The sequence below is a fragment of the Trachemys scripta genome, chromosome 1 (assembly GCF_013100865.1).
Source record: "Trachemys scripta elegans isolate TJP31775 chromosome 1, CAS_Tse_1.0, whole genome shotgun sequence".
Classification (NCBI taxonomy): Eukaryota; Metazoa; Chordata; order Testudines; family Emydidae; genus Trachemys; species Trachemys scripta.
Genome location: NC_048298.1, coordinates 99,956,953 through 99,979,993, shown reverse-complemented (window position 1 = coordinate 99,979,993; position 23,041 = coordinate 99,956,953). Strand labels below are relative to the sequence as shown.

At 46.1% G+C, this 23,041-nt stretch overlaps 1 protein-coding gene across 4 annotated transcripts in view; it reads right to left on the bottom strand.

The window, feature by feature from the left end:
* The window catches only part of HIPK2 (homeodomain interacting protein kinase 2), a 182,483-nt gene that overhangs the window by 2,305 nt on the left and 157,137 nt on the right, over positions 1-23,041 (bottom strand). For all 4 annotated transcript variants that reach the window (XM_034778996.1, XM_034778988.1, XM_034778980.1 and 1 more), the window contains 4 exons: positions 22,560-22,739; positions 15,541-15,822; positions 2,485-2,732; positions 1,313-1,473 (listed from right to left, as the gene is read on the bottom strand). In XM_034778996.1, the coding sequence (XP_034634887.1) occupies positions 1,313-1,473; positions 2,485-2,732; positions 15,541-15,822; positions 22,560-22,739 (871 nt within the window). The remainder of the gene's footprint in view (positions 1-1,312; positions 1,474-2,484; positions 2,733-15,540; positions 15,823-22,559; positions 22,740-23,041) is intronic.

The window sequence follows — 23,041 nt, the reverse complement described above, 5'->3', positions numbered from 1 at the left end:
AGACTTTCCTCTCTCAGAACTGTCATGTAATCATCTGTAACTTCTTGAACAAAGGTAACTTCTGTTCTTGCCTTAGGAGAGAAGATATGTTCTTCCCAAATACTAGGGATTTTCTAAGCTGGTTCCTTACATTGCATGATGGTGCCAAAGTGTTTCCTCAGTCAGTCATGACTATTGTGCAATCTGACAGTCAAAGTATTAAATAACCAAGAAAACAGGGATTAGAAAACAATTGTCAAACAAGAATGACACTGCCCCATCTTTCTTACTTCTATTTTCCAATTCCCCTTTATCATTTTCCTACATCCTCCCCTTGTAATCTTTAAGGTCCAGAATGTTGCAGCCAAACTACACTCTCATTCTTGGTAGCAGGATCCCATCATCTCCACCTTTCACCAGTTTCACTCACTTTTAATTTAGAGATGGTCAATTTTTTTCAAATGTTCAGCTAAATTTTGAAACACGGGTTTTGCCAGAAAATGTTATCATTTTCTGAACAGCTTCTCTTTTATTAAGCTCTGTATCAAAGTCAACACTGCCCTCTGAGTTCTCAGAGCGTCCCACTCCTGAAATCTTGGCATCTTTGCTGTCCCCTCCTGACAGCCATTACCTCACAATAGAGAAGAGATGGGTCTCAGATGTAATAAACACAAAGAATATTCTTACTGAAACTGGTGGGCAGCCCTGGGCTTCTCTGGCTCTGACTCAGAAACACATCTGGTGCAGCCTGCTGTCACCCAACTGGGGTTGCCTAAATCTTGGCCCAGATTAAGCAATCTTGAAATGGACTTCTGACTACATTACATCTCTGGCTGGCCACAATTTGTATGCCCACTCCACTTGTCACCTCTGATTGGAAATGTCTTCCATTCCGACAGCCAGTCACACCCTCCCTTCAAACCTCACTCAAAAGGCTTTGTCTTGACATTTGACTATCATTGAGATGAATCCCCACCCCTTTCTTATACCCTCCCCTTCTATTCTCCCCTATAATCAGCACACAAACCTGCCTGTCTACGTTACTTCTCTTTTCTCTCAAGGTTAAACGTTTTGACTTTTCAGATACTTTGTACATGCAATGTATGTGCAACCCCGCGTGGTTTGTTAGCAGTGGGAATTGAACTGTGGACTTCTGGTTCTAAAAGCATGAGCCCCTCTTCTCTGTACTGAAAGATGTAACACACCACTAGAGGGCAAGAGAGTACTACACTGAGTGAGTGTGGGTTACATAAGGAAGATGCTATGTCAAAATACACATTAGATGGCACATTTTTGTGGGGCTTACTTGCTGCCTCCTTCCCAGGTTGCTTACCTGGCTGAGATTAAGAGGCTGCTGCTGCTGGAAATGTGGTCCTGGCCGCTGCTGCCTATAGGCAATGGCTCCAGACGAGCTCCCTGAAGAGTGACCGCTGGTGGAGGTCACAATGTTGGAGGACTTGGACTTGTAGGAGGATGAGTGATGACTGGTGGTGACTGTAACAGGAAAGAAAACACGTGTTCTTAACTAATGTCTTACATCATCTAACCAACCCTTCCCTCACTGAATCGCCTCTGGGTGGCTTGTGGAAGGAGACACATAAGAAAGGGTGCATTGGAAATGGCTCCTCCTAGCTATAGGAAGGTACTTACCTAACAGTACCTCTGGGAGCTCACAAACATGGGCCTGCCAGTTGCCCCCAAGGCAACAATACAAACTCCTCTATGTGAATCGCTAACTGGGTCTGGAGGCTGGTTTACAGAACCCTCATAAGTGCCAGAAAGTGTTCTGCTTGGGGAACGGCAGGAAGCGAATGGGCAGATGCTAAGGAGAGAAAGGAAAAGATAGAGGCCTGGAATGCAGAGCAAGGAAAGCCCTTAGCCTGGCCATCCTCACTGTGAATAGGGAGGGAGAACAAGGGAGAGCCCACGCTCTGAGCCTTGGTGCACAATCTCGCAACTGCAATGTATGAAACAAAAGGACAATCACACAGCGCAGAACCCAGCGCTGCAGGTGGGAACTGCAGAAGAGGGCCCTTTTTTAACCGGTGTGTTTTCCAAAACAGTGGAGGCTCCAAAGGTGGGTGAGCAAACCTGACACACCCAGTCCAGGGGAGCCTGTTACCCCAGAAACATTAGCAGGTTTGGAGGGCTTTCAATCTAAATAACTCTTGCCCATTTTAAAGTAAATATATAACCTTACATGGCAGCTCAAGCTGGTGTAAGGGCCCTGATATCAATGTCTGCAGGAGGGGCCAAATTCTGCTCTCGGGTGATCACTGATGTAACCGAGAAAAAACTTAGCCCTTATGACTCCCAGCTACACTGACGTGCCTCCGTGCAGCACGTTAATAATGCACGACGCCTCCCAAGAACAGCTGTGCAAGGTGTGCTGGGGGAGAGAAGGCGCACAGCATCTATTTTTTAAAGAACCTGAAGAGTGACATTCTTCCAAGATGGATGTTTATTTCTTATGATTATTTTCTTGAGGGAAGAGGTGCAATTTACCTGGTACCAGGCTATCGCATTCTACCAACACCTCACTGGCTTGGGTTTTCAGCGGTGGCACGATTATAGTTCGGGGGTTCCCGCTGCAGTGGGTCTCTGGTACCCCTTTTGTATCATAGGTGTTCCCATTATTGTGTGCCGCACGGTGTTGCACTGAATAGGGGCTGTTGTTGCTGGAGGAATCGGAATAGGGCGAATCGTGCACTGTGACACAGCTGATGACGTTTTTTCTTTGCTTGGATAGGGTGCTGAAAATCAAACAACATGGAAGATAGTGAATAGGCAAGAACTGTCTGAATACCAACATTCCATTCCATCCTCAGCCTGCTCTTTAACAATGGGGGTGCTCGCAGGCTTAAAGTTAAGCACGTGCTTCAGTGCTTTGCCAGATCAGGGCCTTCTAAGCCAAATCCTGTGCTCCTAAACTCACTTTTTACTATTCAGGCAAACCCTCATTGAAGTCACGTGAGTTTTGTCTGAGCAAGGACTGAGTAAAATCCGGAGCAGGGATCTTATAATTGACCTTACATGCACAGCTTAGAATAGTGCTCAGACAGATTGCTCGACTTATTTCCAAGCTATTTACTATCTCTCGGCAGGAGAAGCTCAGCAGAGCACACTACACTAAGTTGCATTTCTTACCACTCACACAAAAATGCAGCGTCTCCCCTCTCCCCCAGCAAAGATTTAATAATAGATGTTACAGCGAGGTTTCATATGATTCAAATTCCATTTTTACAAAATATACATTATATTTACTAATGCACTATAGAGCATATATATTCATAAATACTTGAAATGAAAGGACAGCTGAAGAAAATCAACAATGTCTATTTGCTATGCAGAATCCTTGGGTTTTATTCTCTTACTTGTTAATTTGCAACATTCAGTAATTCGCAACAGGTCTCCTGACATTAATGCGAATTACCGAGGTCCTGCTGCACCTAATCTATCTATGGCATCAAAGAAGTGATTAAAAAGGAACATCAACATCAACATTTCCAGGATTATTGCTAGAAGTTCATTAGGCTAGACTGCACCCGCGCTGTTGGGATTCGCTCCACTACTGTGTCTAATTATTCCTGATGGTTTATCCTTCCCATTATGAGCTTGTTTAGCGAAAAGAGAGAGAGAGGTGGGGGATGGGAGAGAGGGGGAAGATTTGCTTAAATGGCTCATATCCTTGACAGCGCACAGACCTTGACTACAGAAAATAGCTGCTATGTTTCACTGATTGCATTATGTTGTTATGGCAACTGAAGTTTTTAAAATGATGAAAAGAAATGGATAGCGCATAAAGAGCTAAGTAATTAGACTCAGTAGTGGAAACAGTCCCAACAGGAACAAAAACACCATATAGAAATAACAGTACATCTCTTAACCTCTTGAGCGCCACTCTTTTTTTCCCCCTTTATTCCCTTCCCCATTGAGGCTCAGTTCAATTCCTTCCCTCCAACATGTCGTTAACTCAAGAGAGGATCTAATTATTCTGGATTCAGCCACTGGTGGGCATTTTGCCCTCATCTCAGCATTACTAGCTATCCAAGTTAACGTAGGCAAATGTTGCAGACCTCCAGACCAGTTTGCATTTCAGGCAATTTTTATTTATTTGTGCATTTATTATTATTATTATTTTTTTTTTACAGTGCAAGAAAAAGTGAGCTATGCCTCTTCAGCATTATTGATTTCACCACATTTCCCTGATAAAGAGCCTTTCCAGCAGCCTTCCTGGGTGGCAACTGTCCAGCTTTCCCCTTGCTTCTTGGGATTGAAAAGCTTTTATTTCATTTTTTGTCCTTCACTTGAAATGTCCACTAATGTGCTGCTTTAAAAACCAACTTCTCCAGTGCCTGACTCTGCAACGCTTTCTCGGGTGAATAATCCTTACTCCGGGAGCTCCACAGATTTCAAAGGCTTTATGATTATTACAGGAGCACATAGGAAGCCCAGACCTAGATTAGAGCCTCAGTGTTCTAGGCACCGTACAAAATACATAGTGACAGTCCCTGTTCTGCATTTACAATTTAAATAGATTTCAGAGTAGCAGCCGTGTTAGTCTGTATCCACAAAAAGAACAGGAGTACTTGTGGCACCTTAGAGACGAACACATTTATTTGAGCATAAGCTTTCATGGGCTACAGCCGTCTTCATCCAATGAAGTGGGCTGTAGCCTACAAAAGCTTATGCTCAAATAAATGTGTTCGTCTCTAAGGTGCCACAATTTAAATAGACAAGCCAGATAAAGGGTGGGAGGAATGGTGACTCCATTGTACAGATGGGGAACTGAGGCTCAGGGAGATTAAGTGATCACAGAGGAAGCCTGGAGCAGAGCACAGAATTGAATCCACTCCTCCCATGAGTAAAGGACTTCTTTTAAAGGGCTTGCAGTAACAGACTGTTCTATTCTTCAATTTAATCCCCTCTTCCATCACGAGACGGACAGGGTGCTGTGTTTGAAATGGAGAGAATAATGGCGTGTCTTAGAATGACAACTGCCTTATTTGAAGGAAGATGTAACAGTTTTGATATGGTGCTGCAAGAAAGAATGTTAAGCTGATAAAAATGACTCTGTCATCAATATTCCATCTGCCTAATAGAAATGCCGTAATTTCACATTTACGAGTACTGTAATATTTGCCCTTTGCAACTGCCCTCTGCTGCCTGAGAAGGAGAGACGTATGTTCTCTAACACTGAGGGTTATTACCTTTTATAAAGAAAAATGAAGTCACTGAACTGTGCTCTGACAACTGATAAGGTTCTGACTGCGTTTCTTTTATAGCCTCTGCCTTACATACGGGGCTTAGAGGCTGAGCTGTAAACATTTGTTCCTGGCTGATACTTGGTATGCAAGGGGCTCAGCTGTGGGAGTGGAAAAGCACTTTTTCCTAGACATGAAATCTGGGTGTTTTATTATTCTAGAATTTTCATATTTTATGCCATTTTGATTGAGAGATCTTGAAGGCAGGGTCATCTTGTTGTTAGATGTTTGTACGTTGCTGAGCAGAACAGGGCTGGGGCCACCAGCCTCTTCCTATTACAAATAACAACAACGACGACAATGTTTAGTTATTTTCTTGTGCTACAGGAGGTAAGCTGGCATCATCAAGGAAAGAACTGTGCTTCCATCAGCAAAGTTTTCCTCCTCAAGGTGCGTTGGTTACAATAAGAAAATCAAGTGCACTAGAAATCAAACATATAAAATGAACAAAACCCCAGCCCTCTAAAGAGAGGGAGGAGTATTATGATCTTCATTTTACAGATGGGGAACTGAGCAATACTAAAGCTCCAGTCCTGCCAATACTTATGCATCTGCTTAACTTTAGTAGTGCCAATGTAATTAATGGGCCGACTCCAGGTAGTAATGTTAAGCACATACATAAATGTTTCCAGGATCATGGCCTAACCATTCAGCAAGGTGCCTAACTTTAAGAAAATGAGTAGTCCCACTGAAAATCCAAGTTGATTTTCTTTATAAAAGTTAATAACTATAATCAGTGTTAGAGCCCGTACATCTCTCCCTAGAGAACAGAGAAGCCAAATAGGACAACTCATATATTTACAACTAGGTACCTGCTTAAGTACCTTTCTGAAGTGGGGCCAAAGAGATTCAGGATGGGATTTTCAAAAGCATCTAAGTGAGTTAGCTTCCCAACTTGCACTGAAAATAAATTGATTTCAACGGGACTACTCTCAGGCTTAAAGTCAGGCATCTACTTCAACGGGCCTTTTGAAAATCCCACCCTGAAACCAAAGCCACACAGGAGCTCTCCCTTCTCAAAGCCTTCCAACTAGCAAGTGGTTATTCTCCCTTCTGATTTCCCATGAGAGTCTGATATGGGCATTCAGTCCATGGCCTGCTGTGTTACAGGACTAGACCTGGCAGACCTACATGAATCTGGGAAGGGGTGTTAATTCCCGGCTCACTGAAAATCAGAGGGCCTCTGCATCCTGTCACACGGCGCTAAGGTAGCCTACTTGGCAGGCTTTCTGTATTTCTATAGCACAGCTGCAGCTTTCTGTGGAAGTTCCAGGTTATTCAGAAACATAGTTAAAAACAGTGATGTGGCCTGCACCCTTCTTACACCTGCGTATATTCATGGCTGCTGCTGCCTGGACAGCAGCTCTCCCTGCTGCAGTCATAGTAGCCCATGCATGCAGTCTCGAGAGGAGTGGCAGTCCACCCTTACAGATTAACAAAGTATCCATTCTGCAGCCAGGACTCCAAGCTGCACTGTTAAGCTGCTCTTAGAGTAGCATCTGCAAAAAATGCCTTTTAAGATGATTATTCTTTATTAATTATAAATCTCTATATGTATGCCTAGTGTTTTTACCAGGTGCATAGAAAGACAAGTGCCCTGCCCTACAGAGCTTGAGATCAAACTCAGACCACAGAACAGTTCACGTCCAAGAGGTATGGAGGCACTGCGCATGTCTGTGCTCTCAAACATGCATGGACAGCTTCTGGTGACTTCCATCAAAATGGCCTGGGTGCAGCTGAGAGAAAGAACTGGGCCCCTTTTCCAAGAGGAGATCAGCATAGCAAGGCTTGTGGGGTTTCAGACGGGATTTGAAGGAGGAAAGGGAAGACGCTTGGTGCAATGGGAGAAGGTATGAAGCCAGATGGAGGGGCGGCCTGGCCAAATGGTGTTGTGATCTGGCCCTGGGGCAGTGGTGCGCAAACTTTTCCAGTTGTGCTCCCCCCTTGCCAGTAACAGAATCTGTCTGCGCCTCCCCCCTCCATTACTGCACTGCCAAGGCTTCCTCAGCCGTGGAACCTGGGCTGAAGGTGGGGCTGGGGGCAGAACTGGGGATGAGGGAGGAAGGAGCTGGGGCTAGAGGTGAAGCTGGGATATGCTGGGGGTGGAGAGGGAATGAAGGTGGAGCAGGGGGCAGAGTGGAGCTGTGGCTGGGGGTAGAGCGGGGTTGGGGGGCAGAGCGGGCCTGGAAGTAGTGCAGGACTGGGGGCTGAATGGGGTTGGGGGTGGAGCTGATCTGGGGCAGAGCGGCACAGGGCTGGAAGCATGGTGCTCCCTACCTGCCCCACCATGGGGGCTGGCACCGGGCTGGAGACAGAGCAGGACTGGGGACTGAATGGGGTTGGGGGAGGAGTGAGGCTGTGGTTGGAGCGGGGCTGGAAGGTGGCACACCCTCCCCATCCCCCATGGAGGCTCTTCCTGGCCCTGCCATGCACCCCCCTGAATGTTCCTCCACTCCCCTCTAGTGGGGCGTGCCCCCAGTTTGGGGACCACTATACTAAGGTCTGGCAGTGCAGCCTTTGTAAATCGACATCGCTCTATAGAAGCAGAGTTCTACCCACTGAGGGCCCTAAGTCTTTTAGGACTGACAGTTTTTCATGACCAGGATCTTCTTTGCCTAACTGAAAATATCAAGTCCTAGAAGATGCGAATTTAATACGTTGGTCAGTATATGTCATGGCCTGTTACAGCTCTCAGCTTGAGAGTCTGCCTCCTTAACTCAGACTGTAGCAACTCATACTTCCAGCTGCGGAGGCTCCCTGGTTCAGGCCCTAGGGCTGACAAAAACGGCAGCCATTTCACAAACAGACCTTTTGGTTCACAGGCATTTACACCATACCACCTTACCTCTCTAGAAACCACATCATAGTGCATTCTGACATGGCCCAATGCACAGAAGAGGGCTAAGCCTATAACACTCTCTTCTATGGCTCTCAAGGCCCAATAACTTGCAGCTTTCTGAATTGTTGCCACTTCAGAATGAACCACAATAAACCCTATGCAAAGAAAGTTTACCCACATAAACCCACAAAAACTAAGGAAATCCCATGTGAAGGCTGAAATCCCTAACACTGAAACATGATTTGCCGCTTATTTCAGTGCTGGGACCTTACGTATCTTTGCCATTCCACCTCCTCACCTGACCTCTGACATGTCCTGCTATTCTCGTTTCACCTCTCTTTGTGCATCACACAGAACTGCACAGTCAGCGCTTATGAAAATGAGAAATATTCATTAGAAACAATATTGAGCCCACTGGATCTGTTTTCACTTGTCTGAGACCCAACCCGGAACTTGAACTTGATACAGAATGAGCTGTACGTGTGTTCATCACTGCCCTCTACTGGAGGGAGTCAGACATGCTAAAGCATTTAGCAGTGTGAAACGGTTCTGCTACTGCAGGCCTGGTGGGAGAGCTTCTGCTGTCTGTTATTCCAAGCACTAGCTGCCTGGGGTGGTTTATTTGTTTACTTGTTTTAGAGAAAGGATGGGAATTCTAACTTTGTTCTCTGATGATTCTGATTAGTCAGTGTGATGGCTATGTATAACAACATTAATAATACCATTATATATTATATATCAAGGGTGAAATCGTAACCCCATTAAAGTCAATACAAGTTTTGCCCTTGACTTTAATGGGGATACAATTTCATCCCAAGTGCTTATGTGTATATAAATTAGACAGTACTTTTTTTGCTTTATACCAGGATCAGCAACATCCCTCGGCCCGCACTGCTTCCCGCAGCCCCTATTGGCCTGGAGCAGCGAACCGCGGCCAGTGGGAGCCGCAATCGGCCGAACCTGCGGACGTGGCAGGTAAACAAACTGGCCCGGCCCACCAGGGGCTTTCCCTGACAGGCCGCATGCCAAAGGTTGCCGATCCCTGCTTTATACACTATGCTTTATGCTTCCTGTGTGTTTGTAAACGACACAATGGGCCCTGCTCCTGACTGGGCTCTTGGAACATTACTGCACTGCAAGCACAGACATACACACACACACACACAAAGAAACAACGCTCTAGCTCCTCAGTTACACTGAATTTATGCCACCCAAGGACTCCTCCCATGTAAGAAGAAAACCCAGCTGCCCTTCTAAGGAAATGCTCTTTGCCTTTGCGATGTGAGGAGCAAGAATCTGGCCCAATCTATGTAATATAGTAAGTGTGAATAACAAATTAATCCACTCACAATCAGTTGTATAAATGATACGTCTCATATAGTTTTTCTTTTTTAAGCTAACGGTGAATTTTGTGATAGTGAAGCGTGCCAATGCCTGACAGGTCTATAGGACACACTTACACTCAGTCTGCCTAGCCTAGAAGGATAGTAGCTACTGTATGGAGCCTTTAGTTTGAGGGGTAGAAACTGGAAATGGAGATGGGAGAGGGGTGATTCTTAAGGCAGTAGTGTCCAAACGTTTTAGTAAGGCAACCCACCAGCTGCATTTTGTCTTTTTTTGGGATCCACTCAGAGTCCAAATTCATGAGGGAGGGCCCAAAATCATAGCCCAGTGTCTTCTCCTTGTCTTCTGCCTCCTCCTCACCGCGCTGAGGGGGCACCAACCACCCACAGCAGCTCCTCCATTCTTGTACCAGAACCCTAATCCCAGCCCACTCTTAAGGAGAGGCCCGGGGAAGAGGGGTTGGAGAGTGAGCCTGCCCCTCACTCTGCAATGGGGGCTTCTGTCCCATGGGGCTGGGCCCCGCTCCAGGTGTTGGGTCCCGGCGCACAGAATTGTTTGGCCATGAAGGGGCAGCTGGGTCAAACCTGAGTGGCATTGCAATTCTATGCGCCAGGTCATATCACCTGGAGTGGGAAGCCAGGCACAGCCCCACGGGAGCCACTGTTTTGGGGTGGGCTCACTCTCCAACCCACTTCCCCTCCACACCGGGCCCACAACCCATCTATAACCTTCCCACAACCCACTGGTGGGTTAAAACCCACCTTGGGAAACACTGCTTTAGGGCACCAACAGGGCTATGGATGACAACTGGGAGGTGAAAGGATCTCATGCTTCCTTGCGGGTACAACCGCTGCTTCTTTTCTCTTTTAAAAGTCCCCTTCTAAGCCAAGGAATCATCAGTGTTTTCTTTTTAGAAAATTGTTGTGGGGGTTGTTGTTTCTGTTGTTATAAAGTCACGAAGGGCACCTCCTCACTGCCCTCCTTTCAATCACTTCTTCCTGCCATGCTCTGCTACGCTAGAGTTACCGGCATGTGAAATTACACCTCCTGCTGCTATTACCGCTGGCCCAGTCCTGTGTGTCATTCATTCACGAGCAGCATACACATTCTTTCACTCGCTTATATCCATAATTTATTCATCCCAAGATGCACTTGTGCTTCTGTTCTATATTTAAGCTGTTTTATTTTTCCCCTGTTAACTTCAGAAGTATTTAATCAGCTGAGTATGTACACCTAAAAAAAGAACCTATAAAATGAAAAGTCATGGAGGGGCTACATAGCTCAGGTGACTATGAGTGAGGAATGCTAGCAATCAATCTGTCTGGCTGGCTCCCATTGCCATAGTATTGGAGGACTTTAGTACAGAAACTTACAAAAATGCCAAGTCTCTCAATTTATAAGAAATCTGTAAAATCTGAATTCTGTTTTGAACTTCCTCACACCTCCAGGGAAACCAGTGGGACCTAAACTTCTCTCTCCAGAGAAATAACTCACAGAAGTGTTGTTCTTCAGCACAGCAGAGACCATCTTTTTTTGGCCTAAGGATGCTGAGCTCAGGGGAGTTTCTTTGGAAAAGACAATGAACTGAGAATGACATCTAGAGATCTCTTGGTGGTAAGTCATCGTACAAGCGTTACTCTTCTCCCCTTTGCAATTTATGGCAAGGACGATAATACCAGTCTCCAGTAGGTGGCACGCTTTTGTAATACTACATTGGAAACCACGTTTCCAAAGACCCATAGGACTTTCCATGGAAACTTTATAGCTCCCTGCTGCTTCTGAGAACGGGACTGGCAATTTTTAAAAATATCTGTTGATTTTAAAATAGTTATACAAAACTATACATATCAACAATGTAAAATACACAGAAGAATTAAACAAAGTCCTGGACTGCCTGTTACACCACCTTGGTGACTTCTCAAAACTTTCACTTGCACATCTGTATTTTCCATTAGATAGGAAAGAAATTCTTCCCATAGCACGTGGAATTCTCCTTATTCTTACAAATAAAGGGTCTGACCTTCCTTTATTAGAAAGCCACTTTGTACTGCCCTGGCATTGCAGAAGCGCCTTAAAGTAGGAGTAAATGCTCATTTTTAAGTGCTCCAGCCACAGCACTGTAAAGGGGCTTTAGCATAACTGAGAATCAGGCCCAATATATGCAGGTGGGACAATTTTGTCCATGTCAATATTACCGGTCTTTTAAAACTGTGAGTGGGACATAAGAACTTTTTTATCTGCTAAAGAGCAATCTCTTTGCATAATCATGGACAACTGCAAATGCATTTATTTATTTATTTTGGGGAAGACAACGACTTTCTAGTCCCAGGGACTCAAGGAAAATCATGTAATAAATTTAGGGCTTAATCCAAAATCAGGGAAGACAGTGGAAAGACTCCACTGACATCAATGAGCTTTGGGACAGACTGTTAGTTCTGACTCAATTAGCAAATTATGATCCCATATTAATTCTGTAATATTTGACCAAAAGTGTCTAGTAGGACATTGACAAATAATATGTGCCAAGTTACCCCATGGCTTTCACGCTACCAGCACTCATCGTTGCTGAACAGGCTAAAATTTCCACAAATATGTATGAGTCCAGTAAAGTCTTTGCATGATTTCCAAATGTTACAATTTTATTTTAGGCTCATTTGCAGCCCCTGTTGTACAGTCCTGTATAGTTGGCCATTCTCTCCCATCAAACACATATATTTAATTTGAATTCCCATCTTTCTTTGAGAGGCACAAGAAGGATGAGAAACTTAGCTAAAGGTAGCAAACTTCAGATAGCACACTACAGATTAGATCTTCAGCTGGTGCAGCTCCCTTGACTCAAATAAAACTACTCTGTTTTGCACCAGCTGAGGAACTGGCCCTAGATTTGGCCATGTCAAAGGGTCCCAAGCAACTTGACTTCAATCTCGCTGATGCTTTCACCAAAGATAACTCCCTCATCCTGGACTCTCTTCTCCCTCTGCTTCTGTGACTCTGGCCCTTCCCTGCCTCTCCAGTCATTCTGCTCTGAGCAGAGCTGGTGAATTTTTTTACATGAATAGTTTTTTCAACAAAAAATGCAGATTCAGGTTGAATCAGAAACATCCATACATTTTGTTACAGCATTTCCAAAATGAAATATTTTGATTTTTCATTTGAGAAAGACATTTTGTTTCGGAATTTTCCTTAATTTAATTAAAAAAAAATTAAAAAAAAAAATTTAAAACCCTGAAACCAAATGAAACAAAAACAAATTTGGAGTTGAACAAAATGTTTAGTTTGATCTGAAATGTACTTTTTCTGATTTTTCATTTCATAAAGAAAAACAAACAAAAAAATGTTACAGTCCAATCCAAAACCATTTTTTTTTTTGGTTCAATGGCCAAACAGAAAAATTGATTATTCACCTAGCCCTAGTTTGGAGCTTCTCCTGTACTAGCTCTCTGGCCAGTGCCCTTCAGGCCTCTGTCCTCAGCCCACTCCTATCTTCATTTTACAAGTTATCCCTTGGAAACTTCATATACTCTTCCATGCTGGCATCTCCTAAAACTGCCTCTCCTCCCCTGACCTCTGATTTCTTCATCCAGCCTCTCCTCTGTCTCCCTCACACGTTAGCATGGATACTGTGCTTCCAGTTCAAAATGTAACATGATGAAAACTCAATCCCTGTTTTTTCTCCTGAGCTCCCCATTTTCCATCTTTGACGATCCCACCATCCTCCCGTTCACCAAGCCTCACAATGTTAGGGTACATCTACACTACAGGAGGGAGTCGATTTAAGATACGCAAATTCAGCTACGTGAATAGCGTAGCTGAATTCGACGTATCGCAGCCGACTTACCCCGCTGTGAGGACGGCGGCAAAATCGACTTCTGCGGCTTTCTGTCGACGGCGCTTACTCCCACCTCCGCTGGTGGAGTAAGAGCGTCGATTCGGGGATCGATTGTCGCGTCCCAACGGGACGCGATAAATCGATCCCCGAGAGGTCGATTTCTACCCGCCGATTCAGGCGGGTAGTGTAGACCTAGCCTTAGTTTTCAACTTTTTTCTTTCCTTGTCCCCACAATACTAGCTGTTGCAAAAAAAAAAACAGAACAAAACAAAACAAAACCCTGGCAGAATCTAGCACCATCTCTAAAATCCATCCTTTCCTTTCCACTCGTTGTCCACACCTTAGTCATCTCTCACCTTGACTACTGCAACCACCTCTCCCTTTCCTCCTCCAGCTTCCAACTTGTTCCCTTCCAATCCAGATAATCTTTCTGCTCTGCCATTCCAATAATCCTGGAAGACTGTAGCATTCTTCTAGATAGATGCTGGGGATTGGATTAGGTGAGGGGTTCTCTCGGATTTTTCATTCTGTGGATCGCTGTCCTCTTAACCATCCCTTCAAGGGCTTTTTGTTCTAAACTTCTAGGCCCTGCAGAAATCCACACCTCTTTACCTCTCTGATCTCTTCTGTTCCCCCAGCAAGGCCTCTCAGCTTCCCTTTGTATCCCTCTCCCATTCTCATCTTTATACCTTCTCCCATGATATCACCAATAGTTGGAATACCGTTCTCTTACTGCACCTGGCTTCCACCTTCTCTTCCAACTCCTTTCTTGAAATACACTTTTTCTGTGAAACCAACCGACCAAAGAAGTGTTATAATAATTATTTACAACAAAAAATTGTAAAATATCCTGCGCTGCTTTATGATCTCTCCATCTTTCCGGTCATCTGGTACATGACAGGCCTGATTTTGAGAGGTGCTGAGCTTCCACCAATCCAACTGAGATCATATGAGTGCTCAGCACCTCTGAAAATAAAGCCCTGTTGTGCCTAGTTTTCTATACAAGGTTGGAAACTCATTGAGGCAGGCACCATCTTGTCTGTTCTGTACACATTTTCAGTGCACCACTAACAATCATCACAGCACTGAGATTCAGAGATATAGATATCTCAGATGATTGAAGGCCAATCTGCTGTGGAGCAGGTTCTAAATAAAGATGCTTTAATTTTATCTTTTATTATTGAAGGGACAGGGCTAGAAAATTCCCAGCTGAGTTAGTAGCTCAAAGATTCTGTAATTATTCAGCTATTTGCAAGGCTACTTCTCTGCAGCTCCTAAAACAGACTGACATTTTTGTGACTGGTGTAGGACGGGGAAATCTGCAGTGCTCAGGCTTTGACTGTGCGCATGTGAGGAAAGGTGCTGAAATGAGAGCCTGGGAGAAAGAAGTCCTCTCTTTATTCATGGATCAAGAACAGCAAAGGCAGCTTCCCTGTACCACTGTATCTACTGTGACTGGGTGGATCAATTCTATGAGAAGAGGGACGTTCAGTCTTCATGGTCCACTCGTTTTTTGCCTCCCTGCTGAGGCAACCAATGGGGTGCCAATTAGTTCCAAAAGTGGGAATATTTTTTGTGATATGACCACCAATGAGAATTGAACAGATATTCCTCACAATTTATTTCACCTAATGAGGTATTCATGACACACAATCATTAGAGAATAAGTTAGGAGAAGCACTGTATATGGATGTAATGGTGTGGTAGCCTTCTTCACAGAGGCTGAGGATTGGACTAGATAGGATATTCTACAACCTTTTCATTCTATGGATCACCTAGAAAGAGAGATCTGATCTTGAACTATCTGCTCTCCCAACCCCAGTTCCTCACTGCTTTGTTCTGTGTAGCTATCTTAGGTATTTATATAGCCCCTCTTACCTTAATATCTGAGCACCTCACAATCTTTAATATATTTCTTCTCACAACATTCCTGTGAGATGAGGAAGTATTATCTCCATTTTATAGATGGAGTAACTGAGGCACAAAGGGATCAAGTAAATTGCCCACAGTCACACAGGAAGTCTATGGCAGAGCAGGGAATTGAACCCAGCTCTCCTGAGCCCCAGATTAGTACTCTCATCACTGAATCATGCCAACTTTCCTGTCAGAGTTTCTTTAGGGCAACTGCCAGGAATTGCTTTCCATGCCACTGTTGGCCCATACAGCATACATTGTGTACCAATGGACTAGATTGTCTAGGTGGTCTGAGTTCCAACCCTATTTCCTAAGACTCTATGGAGTTTCCCGCACCACAACTCCCAATGGAGTACAGAATCACTGCTCACCTGGTGGGTGCATGTTTCTGTTCTTCTTCTTCATCTGTGTCACTGCTGATAGTGATGACACTGACTGCAGGGCTGGGTGTGTCGGGAATGATTATCGTCTGTCGCTGCCGCTCCCGGGTGGTGCTGGAAGCCACGTCTCCCCACCCACATGTGACAGAAGTGCTGCAGGCGGGGCTATTGTGCACCATGGCACAGCGAGGGGGGGTGTTCTCCTTCACGCGTTTCGATCGCTGAGGGGAGCTGATGGCCTGAGAGGACGAAACCTCATATGTAGACACGTTTCTGAAAATGACAAAAACAATCAGTTGGTTAAAGCTCGGATTGCTCAGATATTACTGGCTTTTGAGTCCTGGCGTCAATCTCTCTCACATTCTTTGTTGGTGAGGGCTGGGCACACTACAAAACTGGTGTATTTGCCTCTTCAAAGGAGGGAGGAAGGGAGTGCCTCATATCACTCATCACTAGAGCTGGCTGAAAAATGTTTGGGTTTCTTTCCTGTGGAAAATTTAGATTTTTTTGGGCAAAAAAATAAAAAAAAAATTCAACCAAAATAGTTCAATTTGGAAATGCTGCCTCATGGGAAAGCCTGGCCATGGTGCATCCTGGAAGATGTAGTCCAGCAAAGCAGCCCACCACATTGAAGAGAATGGGAGCACAAGGCCCCACAACTCCCATGAGGCACTACTGCTGCATTTCCAAATCAAAATATTTGGTTTTTCATCCAAAATATTTCAGTTTTTTAACCCCCAAAAATTGAAGTTTTCCATGGAAATCAGACATTTTTCACAAAAAAAACTGTTGTTTAGTTGAAAATCCAATTTCCTGTCCCCCAAAAAAATGTTTTGACAGAAAATTTTTGCCCAGCCTTCCTTATCTCAACAGCATTGTGGAGCAACATTGAGATGTTCCAGAGGGGGAGACAGTCAGTTTCATTTGGCACCTTTAAGACTAACAGAAGTATTGGGAGCATAAGCTTTCGTGGGTAAGAACCTCACTTCTTCAGATGCAAGTCTTAAAGGTCTTAAAGGTGCCACAGGACCCTCTGTTGCTTTTTACAGATTCAGACTAACACGGCTACCCCTCTGATACTCAGTTTCATTTGGCTCTGATGTGGGATGGCAAAGGCAGTGGGTGCAGGGTGGGAGAAGTAAATAGGTTTTTCTTCACTAGAGGGAAAATATTCTCAACTCCCTCCTTTCTATCTTCCTAGTTCAATCCCCTGCACTAAAAGTAAATAAGGAAAATGAGGGTTCATTTGCATCAGGACCCTAAACACAGTGCCTGCCTATCAGAGGGTGGAGGCAACAAAAAGCCCTGAATGAAGAAGGAACGCATATTCTCTAGTATCCATGTCATTATTCTCTAAAGCCTTTTTCCCCCTCCCCACTAGCAGAACATTTTCAGAGTCAAAGGAAAAAAGACAGTTACCTTTTCCATAACTGGTGTTCTTCAAGATGTGTTGTTCATGTCCATTCCATATTAGGTGTGTGTGCTCACCACATGCACTGGTGCCAGAAGTTTTTCCCTTAGCAGTATCCGTAGGGGACCAGCTCTGGCACCCTCTGGAGTGGCACCCGCATGGCGCGGTATAAGGGGCACTGCCAGTTCCCCCTATTTCAGTTCCTTCTTGCCGGAAACTCCAACAGTGGGGAAGGAGGGCGGGTCATGAAATGGACATGAGTAACACATCTCGAAGAACACCAGATACGGAAAAAGTAACTCTTTCCTTCTTCGAGTGTTTGCTCATGTCCATTCTGTATTAGGTGACTCCAAAGCAGTACCCCTGGAGGTGGGTAGGAGTTCACTAACGTGTCGATTGGAACCCAGCTCTCCCAAACCCAACGTCATCCCTGGTCTGCTGAGTGATGGCATAATGAGCAGTAAACGTATGAACAAAGGCCCACATTGCGGTTCTACAGATGTCCTGGATAGGGATGTGCACCAGGAAAGCTGCTGAAGACGCCTGCACTCTCATTGAGTGGGCTCTGACAATCGGCGGCAGCGGAAGCCCCACCAGGTTGTAACAGTCCTTATGCATGAGGTTATCCAATTGGAAATCCTCTGCGAGGATACCGGGTGACCCTTCATCCTATCTGGTGTAGTAATGAAGAGTTGAGTCGATTTTCGGAAAGGTTTGGTACATTCTAAGTAGAAAGCCAAGGCCCTCTGGATGTCCAGGGCGTGAAGACGCCTCTCCTCACTGGTCTTGTGTGGTTTGGGACAGAACACTGGGAGGAAGATGTCTTGGTTCATAAGGAAGGTGGAGACCACCTTTGGCAGGAAGGCCGGGTGGGGCCGCAACTGAATCTCATCTTTGTAGAAGTCTGTGTATGGAGGTTCTGAGGTCACGGCTTTAATTTCAGAGAGCCGTCTTGCCGATGTCACCGCCACCAGGAACGCGACCTTCCATGACAGGTGGGAAAGGGAGCAGGAACCCAGCGGCTCAAAGCGTGGGCCGGTGAGCCTAGAGAGGACCAAGTTAAAATGCCACTGCAGGACAGGAGTCCGTAGCTGCGGGAAGAGTCTCTCGAGCCCTCTCAACAATCTGACCATCATGTCATGGGAAAACACCGTCTGTCTTTGGATCAGTGGGTGAAAAGCAGAGATGGCCCCTAGATGCACTTTAATGGAAGAGTGTGCCGGACCCTGGTTCCTCAAATGGAGCAGGTAGTCCAGGACAGCCTGTATGGAAGAACGCAAGGCAGAGATGCCCAGTGGGAAAACCTTGTCCACTTGGCCAGATAAGTCAGTCTAGTTGAGGGCTTCCTACTCCCCAGGAGGACTTGTTGGATTTCTTCTAAGCAGGTCCACTCCTCCAGGTTCAGGCATGCAGCATCCACACTGAGAGGTGGAGGGACATGAGGTTGGGGTGTAAGAGCTGGCTGTGGTCCTGTGGCAGCAGGTCCGGGCGGTTGGGCAGGGGCTAGGGAGCGGCCGCTGACAAGCGCATGAGCATCCCAAACCAATGTTGGCGAGGCCACACCGGGGCAATCACAACAACCTGTGCTTTGTCTCTCTTGATCTTTGCCAGGACCCTGCTGATGAGTGGAATCGGAGGGAATGCGTACATCAGGCCCCTCGACCATGACAGGAGGAAGGCATCGGAGAGGGAGCCTTTGCTCAGACCTTGGCAAGAGCAAAATCAGTGGCATTTCCTGTTCTGTCTGGTGGCGAACAGGTCCACGTCAGGAGTTCCCCACCTTTGGAAGATCATGCAGGCTACCTCTGGATGGAGCAATCACTCGTGGTGAAAGAAGAAGTCCCTGCTGAGCTGGTCTGCCAGCATATTCTTGACGCTGGGAAGGTGCCAAGCTTCCAGGTGGATTTCGTGGCTGATGCAGCAGTCCCATACACAGAGTGCCTCTTGACTGAGAGCTGATGAGCACGCTCCCCTTTGCCTGTTGATGTAGAACATCGAGGCTGTGTTATCCATCAGGACTCGTACCGCCTTGCCCGACAGGTGGGGCAGGAAGACTCCGCACGCCAGTTTGACTGCTTGGAGCTCTTTGACATTTATGTGCAACTTCGCCTCCTCCGGAGACTACATCCACTGTGTCTGGAGGTTGTTGAGATGCACATCCCAGCCAAGGTCTGAGGTGTCCGACACCAACTCAATGGAGTGAGGGGGGTCGTCGAACAGAACCCCTTCCAGGACTGTTCTGCGGTAGGTCCACCATTGCAGCGAGGTAAGTATCACCTGGGGAATGGTAATGATCTTTCCCTCTGGCCTGGGAATAGACCGCCACCAGCCATTGTTGCAGGGGCCCCTTCCGATGCCTGGCATGGTGGACCACGTAAGTGAATGCTGCTATGTGACCCAGGAGGCGCAGACAGACCCTGACTGTAGTCAGAGGGAATGTGGAGATTTCCGCGATGAGGTTCATCAATGTGTGGAATCTTTCCAGCGGCAGGAACACTCTGGTGTAGGTCAAGTCGAGGACCACTCCGACGAACTCTATCCTCTGCACTAGCACTAACGTCGAGATTTTGTCATTTACCAGTAGGCCCAGAGAGCGGCACATGGCCTGAAGCAACATGACATCCCGTTGGACTTGAGACCTGGAGCTGCCCTTGACGAGCCAGTTGTCGAGCTATGGATAGATCTGAATACCCCGGCGCCTGAGGTAAGCCGCTCCACCGACATGCACTTATTAAACAATCTTGGTGCTGTCGCCAGGCCGAATGGGAGGACCGCTAACTGGTAGTGGTGGGGTCCCACTGTAAATTGGAGGAAGTGTTTGTGCCCTTGAAAGATTGCTATGTGGAAATATGCGTCCTTCAAGTTGAGGGCGGCATACCAGTCTCCCGGGTCCAGGGAGGAGATAATAGAAGCCAGGGAAACCATTTTATAGGATTTCAAAGTTCGCAAGAACAGAGAAAGAATCAATGCTAGCCAAAGCAGCAAACGTTCCAGCACCATCACTGGCAGCAAGAAGGAACTGAGGGAGGGGGGAGCTGGCGGCGCCCCTTATACCACGCCATGCAGGCACCATTCCAGAGGGCGCCAGAGCTGGTCCCCTACGGATACTGCTGAGGGAAAAACTTCCGGCACCGGTGCATGTGGCGAGCGCACACACCTAATATGGCATGGACATGAGCAAGCACTCGAAGAAGCAGCAAAGTTCTGGTTCTGGTTCCATTTTACAGGCAGGTTTTGACTGTTTTTGGTTTGGCCCGAAAGCTAACAAAAGGAATAGGTGGCATGCATCAAAGGGAAGAAATTATGGACATATTACACTGCACTGACTTACACAGGGTCCTTTGCATAACAAATGACTGCACAGTAGCATTTGCAGTGCCTTTTGAATACCAATGAGAAACATGGAGTATCCTCTACTCAAAAGGAGCATATCCCTCATTTGGATACAAAAGCATCACAAATAACGTAAAATAGAGGACTGTGGAAAGCAGCTGCTCTGAAAGTGTCGGACTCCTTCCTGATGCAGATGCCTTGTGCCCTGGTGGCAGATTACTGGGGGCGGGGAAAACACTTTGTATGTCCAGATGCATTGTGATTTATTCCCTGTTTTACTGGCTTGTTGAGTCTTAACTGGCTCTGTTCTGTATTACAAATGGGGTAAGACGGCTGGAATCCTCCCAAAGTAAGTGAAACATTACACATTAGAGAGCAGACAACCTGGAAGGATTTGAACACTGGCATCTTAAATACAGTGGAACTGGTTGTGAATTCAGTACAGTTTCTGTGACCCCAATCTGGTCATCTAAGAGCTGTGAGCTCCTCTGTTTTTCCCCTTCTGTAGGTCCAGCTACACAATCAAATAAACCCTGCAGCAGCGAGTCTCAGAGCCCAGATCAACTGACTTGGTTTCACAAGGCTTGTGCTATGGGGCTAAAAATAGCAGTTTAGATGTTCCTGCTCCGGCGAGAGCCTGGGATATGAGACCCTCCCCCATTGCAGGGTTTCAGAGCCCAGGGTCCAGCCTGAGCACGAACGTTTTACACTGCTATTTTTAGCCAAGTAGCATGAGTCTGAGTCAGTTGATGTGGGCACTGAAACTGGCTGTCACGGGTGGTTTTTTGCTGTGTAGACGTACCCTGTAAGAGCGGGCCATTTCTGGATCTCTCTCTCTCTTTCTTGCTCTTTCTTTTCTTAGAAAAATTCAGTGCTCATTAAAGGTGCTGGTTTAACAGCCCTAAAGACCTCAGCTTTCTGCCCACAAACCAGGTACAGCACACGCAGCAGCAAAGTATACTTCTTACATACCCACCCTGCCAGTGTGCCCCACCCACAAGGATTACCACAGGAGTGAGAGGGTTATTGCACATGCATTCTTGCATTTTGTTCATGCAACTGCATCCTATGGGCCAGAACCTGGCCCCACGCCTGCAGGACAAAACATCCATAAAACTGATGGATCCAGCCCCCCAAATTCCCATGTGTAAGAGAATCCTTGGGTGGCACAAAACTCTCATAGTGGCCCCTATGCCACCTCCGCTCCCAGACCTTGGTGCAAGAGATGTCCTTATGCCCCCATGATTCCCTTGGGACCATTGTAGATGAGCATAAGCTAGGGCAGCCAGAAGACTGCTCTAATGTATGCCAGGGACACGTCTAGAATGAGGGACGAATACAGGCGGCTTAGGGCTATCTTTGCCCTTCACTTTGTGTCGAGTGCATCACAGTTGGACCAGTGGATCTATCCCTGCATATATGCAATCACCCATTTGCTCTTGAATGGATATATTCTAGGTGCACACCTAACGTCCATTGTTTCTGAAAATGTGGCCTTTTGGGGGGATGACAATGTTGAGGAAATGTGGCCACTTTTAGGAGTGTCATTGAGATTAGATAGAGGGAGACGGTCACACGTTTTGTCTGTGGATATGTTGGGATTGGGGCCTACTGAATCAGTACATTTGAACTGCATAAACAGAACACAGATTGTTTTTTGTGGGGGGAGGGAGGGAGGTAATAAGAGTTTTGATTGGCATTAATTTGCGGAGACTTGTACAACTGACTTGTGGCTCTGCCGCTCACAGTGTGGTGGTCATCCCAAACACAGGGCATTAAAATTGTATGCCACCTCACTTCATCATGCAGTCCATATTTATACCTACTCTGTTCTATATATATGCACTGAAGTGGAAGCAACGGGGCTTTTAAGTGGTTCAATATCCACTAATTCTGCCAAGATATCAATTTAATGGATTTAAATAGGCACGATTGCATGGCCTTCTGTTTGAGTGACTTCGCCTCTCTCACGGAAAGCTGAGCAGAACCCTACTACAGTACATATATACAGAGAATCAGAATACTATGGGCCTGATCCTTCTCTCACTTACAACTAATTCAAGTCCACCTAGTTCCTCCTGATGTACACACGGTACACATGAGAGAAGAATCAAGCCGTATGTTGGGGAAAAGGCATTTCCTCCCCTCTCTTTAGACAGTTTCCACCAAAATTGCCATTAGCCTAAGTGCATGCAGCTCCATCAACTTCAGCAGTGAATTTGGCCCTTGGAGTTCTTAGGCTTCCATTATGCTCCTTGCCACTTACCTCGTAGATGACTGGTGCTGCTTGTTCTTCCTGGAGGAAGTGGTGCTGGTCGGCTGTTGCCTCATGACATGAGCCACGCCCACATTCAAGGGCTGAGCTGCGGGAAGAGTCACGTGACTAGCTAAAAGCGCAGGCTGTTGCATGATGGGATTATAATGGCTGCTGTGAGCATGTGTGTTTCTGCAAGAGGAGGGAAATTGGAGATAAATGCATTTTAAATGTGTAATAGTTCTTTAAAAGGCTTGCATTAGCCTCAGAAATGCCCCCAGCTAAAGGTGACCTTGGGCATGCCAGTCCTGGCATCAAGCTAGGGTTGGTGTTTTTCTCATGAAGGGCTGTTTCCCTTTGTTTTTCAGAGGCCTTTGCTTCATTCTCTCGCAAGGGGGGGGTGCGGGGGGCATGCCCCTAGTTTATATTCAGGACACATTTCCCACTGGAGCCACTTAGGGCCATTGCCTGCGTTGGCAGAAGGGGGCAGTTGA